The sequence below is a fragment of the Chrysochloris asiatica genome, unplaced genomic scaffold, assembly GCF_000296735.1.
Source record: "Chrysochloris asiatica unplaced genomic scaffold, ChrAsi1.0 scaffold00095, whole genome shotgun sequence".
Classification (NCBI taxonomy): Eukaryota; Metazoa; Chordata; class Mammalia; order Afrosoricida; family Chrysochloridae; genus Chrysochloris; species Chrysochloris asiatica.
This window is the reverse complement of record NW_006408613.1, coordinates 4,120,522-4,129,860: the sequence shown is the minus strand read 5'-3', so window position 1 is coordinate 4,129,860 and position 9,339 is coordinate 4,120,522. Positions and strand designations below refer to the sequence as shown.

General features: G+C 38.6%; 1 protein-coding gene across 1 annotated transcript in view; it reads right to left on the bottom strand.

The window, feature by feature from the left end:
- Positions 1-2,501: 2,501 nt before the first annotated feature.
- The window catches only part of CLN8 (ceroid-lipofuscinosis, neuronal 8 (epilepsy, progressive with mental retardation)), a 14,613-nt gene continuing 7,775 nt past the window's right edge, over positions 2,502-9,339 (bottom strand). Inside the window, exon 2 of the mRNA XM_006866720.1 lies at positions 2,502-2,831. Within this exon, the coding sequence (XP_006866782.1) occupies positions 2,502-2,831 (330 nt within the window). The remainder of the gene's footprint in view (positions 2,832-9,339) is intronic.

Sequence of the window (9,339 nt, the reverse complement as noted above, 5' to 3'; positions counted from 1 at the left end):
AGGTCACAATAAAATTTTTGTACATCTGTCAAAAAAATTGTTAAACTGGTATACAAATTCTACCTAGCCACAACACAATAAGAATGATGTACTTTGGGAATGAGCAGGGAAACAGGACACTTCATCAGGCAGCTGAGTAAACAATGACCCAACTCTAGCACTCCAGAATTCCACTCTAGGGACAGTTGCAAGGGACCTCAATGACCCTGGGTAGCCAACTGATGATCTGCAGGGTGTCTACATCTAATCCTTACCTTGAGACCAATGTGACCATTATCATACCTTGAAATCTACAGAGAAACACTAAGGAATTATGGTACCTAATTGGGCACATAAATTGACAATTTAGTCAATTAAAAATACTTCCAAAATCTCAGACTCCTGGTGTGGCGCTACAGGACTATGGGCTATGAACCACAAGGTCGGTGATCCAAACTCACCAGCTACACCTTGGAAACCCTATACAGGGTCGCTGTAAGTTGGAACCAACTCAACAGCACTTACTACCACCACCACCTTCTTATTTTGTCAGATGATTAATAGAATAAACATTTTTAATTCTCCCTTTAAGATAGCTTCTTTGACAAAAAAAAATTGTTAAGACTTAACCTAAACAACCCCTCATTTACATCAGGGTAGGTGAATTTCAAGGCAGGTATCTTTTTTTCATATATGAGGGTCATTAATCCTGTCTTTTTACCACTTTGCCACTAGAGGACACTACTGTACACATAATTTTAAAAATTTCACAGCACACAAATCATACTACTTTCTATCTTAGGTCAATTCTTTTCAACATAAAAAAAGTATGACTTTGAATAAGCAGCACAAAATATGAACGTGCAAAAAGAAAGAATCAATGTTGAGAGCCACCAACCATGGTGGCATTTCTAATATGAAGCCACTTCAAGAACAGGTATGCACCATTTAACAGTAACAATACGTTCTATGAAATAGGATGTTATACAATACACATAGCGAAGAGACATATCTAAATGGCAAGCAACAACATCCTAGCCTCTATGTCTACAGTTATGCTCCCATTTTGAACTGAGTTGTTAGAGACAGGAGTAAGGTAGGACTAAAGTGTAAGGATTAAGGTAGTGGTTACGAGTCGGGCTGCCAATCTCAAGGTCAGCAGTTCGGAACTACCAGCAATTCTGCGGGACAAAGATAAGGTGTTCTGCTCCCATAAAGATTTACAGCCTCGGAAACCCTGTGCAGGGTCACTATGAGTCAGAACCGACTCCACGGTACTTAAGAACAACAAGGATTACAGATGTTGCTATCTTACTAGCACAGTGGCAGCAGCAATAGGCTCAAACATAATGACAATTATGAGGATGGTGCAGGACTAGGCAGTGTTTCATTCTGTTGTGCATAGGGTAGCTATGAGTCACAATGGACTAGAAGGCACCTAACAATACTACCTTACTAGAGGATGTGACTCGGATCGCCACCATTAGTTTTCCTTGGAGGTATGATCTGCGTTCACTATTATATAGAAATGCTTTGGCGAAATCTGCTCTTTTACTCTGGGGGCTGCATTTGGCTTGCCTCCGTCTGACTTCCAGTTATGGGATGTCTGGCCTATCACCTGACACTGATTCACCAGATTCCACAGCCTTGTACATCAGCCTGTTGTTTGAACTGTTGCTTTGTGATCCTCAACCTCTGCAATGACAGGGGTAAGGAGAATCCTCCAGATTGACATCTTAATTACAGAATCAGGATTTGTCAGTCTCCACAACTATGAGTAATTTCCTTGACAGCTCATGATTTCTATGAGACATTGCAGCAAACTGCAGAACCCTGGGAAGTGAGGGAGGAAAGGAGTAGTGGTTGTTATCGAACATCTTGGAAAAGTCGGACTTTTGGAATATCTTTAACCTTCACCTCACAGGGACCAGCCTGGTGTGGATCCTTCTAAAATATCCTTGCATGTGTGATACATGAGACTGGATGCAGCTGTCTATGAGTAGAAACATACACTGTTACATTGTAAACTTTATTTGTTAAGTAGGGAAAGCTCACATTGACAATATTAAGTACAGTACAGTATAGTACAATACATACAAAAAGCAGTAACGTGTTTAACATGAATATCAAAACGTATTCTCGGTTATATAGGTACTGTACCATTGTATATCTGGTAGTACAGTCACTTTGCATTGTAATCCTTGATCACAAAAATTCCCTTCATTAATGCTAAAAATTATCCAACATGGTTATGCTTATAAGGAAGTACACCGTAACAGTACAAGAAATCATGATAGCAAAAATCTGCTCCAAAAGATGAGAACAAGGTTTTAAAAATACTTTTCAGCTACTTCAAAACTAATACTGATGCAAAAGAGTATTTCATTTCGAAATAGGATTAAATAAACAAACAAAAATTTACTACTCGGTATTTTATAAAATTCTTTGTTCAAGGAGCTTCATATAATCTCACATACCATTTCCAGGTTGGCAATTTTGGAGTCATTTGGTTCCTGAAATAGCTACTGCTTCTTCTTCTTCTTCTGGAGTACCTGACCATTGGTCCTTTCAGGTTGACTATTTTTTGGTTCTGATTGTACAAAGTTCCAATCCACTGGATTGAGCAGTTGTTGAGTCTTCTTATTGGTCCAATATGGATTAAGTATTAGTGTGAGGAGGGTCAGTCCAAAAAGGAAGAGGGCAAAATGGGGCAGATACAGAGTGTTGATCAAACCATCCCAGTGCCAAAAACACACCCACCACATGTGGTAGGTTAAAATCATGCGGCAATGAAACATGTGAATCATTAGCCATTGATTTAGCTTCCAAAACAGAGACTCTGACCAACCAGCCTGCAGGGTAGACAAAAATGAAGGCAAATTTTAATACAAAACTGCCTAAACTCATTTTTAAAATTTGTAGTATATATGTAACAAAACAGTTTCCATTTCAACATTCTAAATACGTAAAGTTCAATGACATTACTTATGTTCATTGTGTTGGTCAATCATCCTTACTTGTTCCCCAAATTTTATAACATCAAAACACACCCTAACATTTAAAAGAAGATTTCAACTCCATAATTCAGTGAATAGAACAAGCCCACTTTAAAAGCAAATAAACTTCTTGCCAAGGCTTGCCTTTCACTGGGCTGTGACATTCTAGCAAATCCCAACTCCTGATGCCAACTAAAAAGATAATAATCAACATAAATCAAATTTCCACTTTTTTACTTCTGATACCAATTGCAACATGCAGCATTTCTTTCTCTGACCAGTCACCCACAGCTAGGTCAGATCTCACAAATTAAAAGGACGCTGTTCTTGAGACTGCCAAATAGGCAGACACCAGCCACAAACCTCCTTCCTCCTCACTGGTGACCTGCTAGTTCCCTTTGGGTTTCAAAATTCACAAGAATGACTCACAACACTCACAGAAGGCATAGTACTTTACTGTACAGAAGAGGGACAAAATGAAGAGGTACATAGGGCGAGGTCTGACAGGGTTCTCACTGTGGAGCTTCCATGTCTCAAAATGGAACATACTATCCTTTACCTGCACAAAGATGCCTTTCTTCAAGCAGTAAGTTCATGGAGCTTCTGTGCTCAGAGCTTTAACCAGTGTCACAAACTCTTGTGTAACACAAACTCTCCCCTGAGGTCCACTGATATCATGAGGTTCCTGATCAACCGGCCACACAGCCTTGGAGTTCATCGTTATTACCAGGTGATCATGAGGTATTACATGTGGCGTCCAATGCCCACACCACAGCCAACTCATCGCCCACCTAAACTGTAAGTTAGGTGTGGTATGGAGTTCTCGTAGAAGATACTTTCCTAAGGTCCCAAGGGTTACTTCTCAGGAACCAAGGGCAAAGGTCAAGTTACTTTAGGTAAAGTTAAATTTTCATCACAAAGGGGCGTACTTATGCAAGCCAATAATTCTCTCTGGATGAGAGCATGTATAACAACAGGCAGCTTGATATTTGCTTGCTATTCACTTAAATATCTTGTTCTTACTGATTTTTGCTCCCTAGCTCTGTCAGTAATTTTTTCCTTGAAATTTTACATAATGAGTAGCAAGCAATGTTTGTTTACCAAAATGAGACAACATATAAGTCCTGTTACTGAGCTCCCATTCCTTGATCTTGGGAGAATTGGTTTAAGATGAGATAACATTTTCTACTCACCTTTCTCGTATTTATTTTTAAATACTTTACCCAGGTAACCCTTGGATACAAGTCAAAGTGAACTTGACTTAAAAATTATCCTAAATTTGCATTAAAATTAGTTTCTAGTCATCATAACTTAAAACTAAATAGGAGATTTGAAGATGGGAAGCATCATCCTGCTGCAGCTATATTTGACTCTCAACAGAGCATGGGCATGAAAGCCGGGATCTAATGTTATACAGTCGAGAACACCTGTGAGATTCCTACACAATATTCTCTCCCGATCCACCCCCGGGAGTCCTGGTATGGCACGGTAGGTTAATGTGCTGGACTGTAGAGTTGGTTTGAACCGCAAGGTTCAAGCACACCAGATGCTCCTTGAAAACGCTATACAGGGTTGCTACGGGTCGGAACCCGACTTGATGGCACTTAAGAACAACAGCAACAACCCCCTCTTACTCTTCCTAAACCCAAGCTGCAAAGATCTTCCTTAGCAGTTCTATGCCACAGAATAGCCTTTTCTAGGGTGGAGGCACTTTTTTGCATTTAAAGAAAACAAATAAACAATATAAAAACTTAGTAACTAGGAATAGAAGGGGCATAGAAAATCAGTGATTTTCTTAAGATCAAGAATAGAAGCTGAGGAAGGGCTAATGCACATCAGGGCATACTTCTATTAAAAGAACTAAATCCATAAAACTAAGAAAGGGAAATATGACAAACCAATAGCGGCAGTATTAAAAAAAAAAAAAGCAAAGTAATCTCAATATATCAGTAAATGTGGATCACAGTTCTGATAGAGCGGAAAAAATAAATCAATGGAATTATTAACTTCAAGGATTGTTTTACAGATGTATGGAAAAAATGGAATTACAAAAAAAAAAAAAAAAAAAAGAAACTTATCTGATTGGCAATAATCAAGAAGACTGACAAGAGCTAATACTTGTGAAAACAGAGCACCTTTTAGTGGCAGTATAAATAAGTCGTTAAGTCCTGATGTGACGCTGTAGATGATGCACTGTACCATAGGTCGGTTTGAATCGTAAGGTCAGAGGTTCAAACTCACCAGCTGCTCCTTGGAAACCCTATGCCAGGTAGATAATGAGTTGGAACCGACTTGACGGCATTTACCAACAATATGGTGCAGTAGGATAAAATTGGCAGTTCAAACCCACTAGTCGCTCCTAGGAAAACCTTATACAAGGTCACTATGAACAGGAACCAACTCGATGGCACTTAACAACAGCAGCCTTTTGAAGGAGCCCACAAAGGCTAACCCGAAGAAGGTTGGCTGTCTGAATCCACTAGCTGGTCCACAGCAGAAAACACCTGGTGGTCTGCTTCTGTAAAGACTTCAGCATAGAAAATCCTATGGGGCAGTGTTACTGTCACATCAGGACACTAAGAGTTGAAATCAACTTGATGCTACCCAATAAGCATCACATTTCTAAGGCTTTTCTGACCAATAAAAAATAGGTATGCTCCTTCATAGACACACTGTTGCACCTTTTGCAATTTACCCTAAGAAAACAATCAGAAAGGAGTAAAATGTATATGCAACCTATCTTGTTTCCCAAAGTTCATTAACTGCAGAGAGAAATCCAGGTAACAACTCAAATGCTTAACAATATAGGAATCGAGTCATTAAATTAATCTATGCCATACAATATTATCTGTGCTGACATTAATAATGATATGTAGCTAAATAAATCTTCATAGACATAGAATGATATCCATGGCATTGTAAAATAACATAAAATTATAGAGAAAGGGAAGAGGGAGCTGTGGTGTATTTGTTGTTGTTAAGTGCTGTTGAGTTGGTTCTAACTCACAGTGACTCTGTATAGTGTTTCCGAGGAATGGCTGGTGAGTTTGAACTGCCGACCTGCAATTCAAACTCTTTGCAGTCCAGCACATGAGCCCACAGGGCCACACCAAGATTCAAAGTTTGTATGTTCAGACCACAACTTGTCTGTCAGTTTGTTGTGTTGTGGTGGCTTACATGTTGCTGTGATCTTGGAAGCTATGCCACTGGTATTTTAAAGACCAGAAAGGTCTCCGATGTTAAACAGGTTTCAGCAGAGCTTCCAGAATAAGACAAATTAGGATGGAGAGGTGTATTACTTCTGAACAACTAACCACTGAAAAACATATGAATAGCAGTATTGTCTGCTACAATGCTGGAAGATGCGCCCCTCAGATTGAAAATAAGACTGGGGAAAATCCATCTCCTCAGAGTAGAGTTGATCCTGATGACGTAAATGGAACAAAGCTTTTGGAGCCTTCATTTGCTGATGGAGCACAACTCACAAGAAGAAGAAATGTTAACTGCAAAAACATCCATCAATAAATGGAACATGGAATGTACAAAATATGAATCTAGGAAAATTAGAAGTTGCCAAAAATGAAATGGAGCCGCAATACAGTGGACTAGGCAGACACACTATATGGACCTTCTACAACAAAGACACAAGACCAAATGACACACAGATGAAATTTTTGGAACCCTGAACGTTAGCGGAAAGGTCAGAGAAACGGATTGAGTGCTTGCTGGGAGGAGACACTGAGTAGGGACGGTGAAACAGAGGGAGACTGACTCTGAGTGGCCAGCCAGGCACAGCAGGACCATCTTGTGAACAACTTTGGCAACAGGAGGAGGCCTGGCAGGACAGATTCATAAGGCAATGGAAAATATGCCACATCTTCTTTCCATGCTCTCCTGGGGACTCGAGGTGTAGCCAGTTCCCACCCTCATCCACCCCCAGCGAAGACCCTCCTGTCCTGAAGTTCGGAGCCATGTGGTTTTAAGCCCTGCCAGTGTGTGAGTGAGGGCCAGCTGCACTGTTCTGGTGTGCCATTTTGGTGCCTGGATTCAGGCAGGATTCGCTGTAGACATACAGAACCTGCAAAGCCACCAGACCAACATTACCAGTTCCATTAAGGGCCTCCACAAACTACTTCTGGAGTGCATATCCTGAAAATAGATAACACCAAGGCCTACAGGAACTCCATCTAGGGCAGAGAACACTGCTGTCCCATCTCTCCCACACCCACCTTGGGAGCTCCTTAGCTTGCAGGAGTTCCCCCAATGTTCACTTCTCTAGGTCCAACAGCTGTACTGTTTTGTGTTTTTTTTTTTTTACCTTTTGTTGTTTCATTGTTTTTATTTATTTTTTCTACTCCTTCATCTTCTCTTTCCATTCCCTTGAATTTTATCCTACATCTTTTTTTCCTTTTCATCTTCCTTTAACACTTTCTATTCTTCCTTTTCATCTTTCGTCTCCCTGGTTTTTCTAAGTGTTTTGTAAATTTCTTACCTTTTATTTTCTCATAGTTTCCTTCCATAGTTCCATTTTCCTGTTCCTTTTTTCTCTTTTTAATTATTCTTAAGTGGTTTATAAATGTCTTCATTCTATTTTTTTTTCTTATTTTTCTCTTGTATAGTTCCACTTAGCTGTCCATCCTTTTAGACTATATAACTGTTATATTCTTTTTTTTCTGGTTATTGCCTGTTTTTATTTATTTTTTCTTTTCATTGTTGGTTCTTTTTTTCCCTTTCTTGTGTGTGGGTGTATGGGGGGGGGGTTCTCTTTCCCATCTGACAGGTGACAGCAACTGTGCCCATACAGCCCAGTTACCACCATGTCCTCTGCAGATCTACCCACTATGCAAGAGCTAATAACAGCTCCTATACAACCTGACCAATGATAAACAGCAGCCAACACCAGCCAAACTTGCCCTAAACTGAGGGGCAAAAACAGCATACGAAAATGTTGTACACAATTCCATTCTCTAAATAAATACACCTACAGGAAACATTTGGTAAGAGCCTAAAAACACAACAACAATCACAAATGAAATATAAATACAATAACCCTACAATGCTCTAGAGACAATAGACAAATTTACCTTACACTAAGAAACAAGAGAGAATGGCTTCAACAAATGACCGAGATGCAGAGCTAGAAAATGTTTTTGACAAAGAAAAGGTAATGAAACTAACTGAAAAAGAATTCAAAAGAATGATAATTAAGTATCTTCAAAGGATGGATAGAAAGATGGAGGAAAGAAAGGAGAACACAGTAAAAACTTTAGAAGAATTCAGAGCAAACAAACATACAAACATACAAAAAAATGCAGATTTTAAAACAATACAACACCAGAATGCTAATATTAAGATTTCAAAAATGGACAATACCTTGAAAGTGTAAAAAATTAAACTAGAAGAAATGGAAGCCCATATTAGTGAGCTTGAAGGTAAATCTCTCAATACTAGTAACCTAGTACAAGAATTAGAAAAAAGAATGAAAAAAAAAAAAAAAATCAAAAGAAACCCTATGAGTTACATTGGACACCATGAAGAGGAACAACTTTCATGGGATTGGAATTCCAGAACAAGAAGAGACAATACAAAGCACAGAGAAAACTGTTTAAGAGTTGTTAGAAGAAAACTTCCCTAACATTGTGATAGACCAAACAACAACAACCAAAAAAGCATACAAGAAACTAAACAAACCCGAAACATGATAGATCCCAAAAGAAAACTACCAAGACATACAATCAAATTTTCTAAAACAAAGACAAAGAAAGAATCTTGAGAGCAGGTTGGGGAAAATGAAGTTACCGTCAAAGGAGAATCAATAAGACAAAGCTCTGGTTTCATAGCAGAAACCATGCAGGCAAGAAGTCAATAGGATGACACATAACAAAACTCTGAAAGAAAACAACTTGCCAAGCAAGAATCATATATAACCAGCAAAACTGTCCCTTAAATATGACAGCGAATTTAAGACATATCCTGAAAAACAGAAATTAAAGGAATCTGTAATGACCACACCAGCTTTACAAAGAATATTAAAGGGTGTTCTTTGGACTGTGAACCAACAACAGCAGACAACAACATGAGATTACCATACATGACAACACCAACCAGAACTCAATCCAGAGATAGAAGTATTTAAACTTCCAAATGGCTTGGAAGTCAAGCTGATTTCAAGATAAAGCAGACTATTTTAAACAGGAAACAAATTAATAAATTATACAGCAACCTCAAAGAAAATTAATAACCTTTACACCAAAATAAAGAGAAAATCAGAAAGATTTAGTAAACATTAATATAACAATATCAATAACAACAATGTCATTAATACTATGCAAGTAAAATTTTGCTAAAGATAGTTTAAATACAG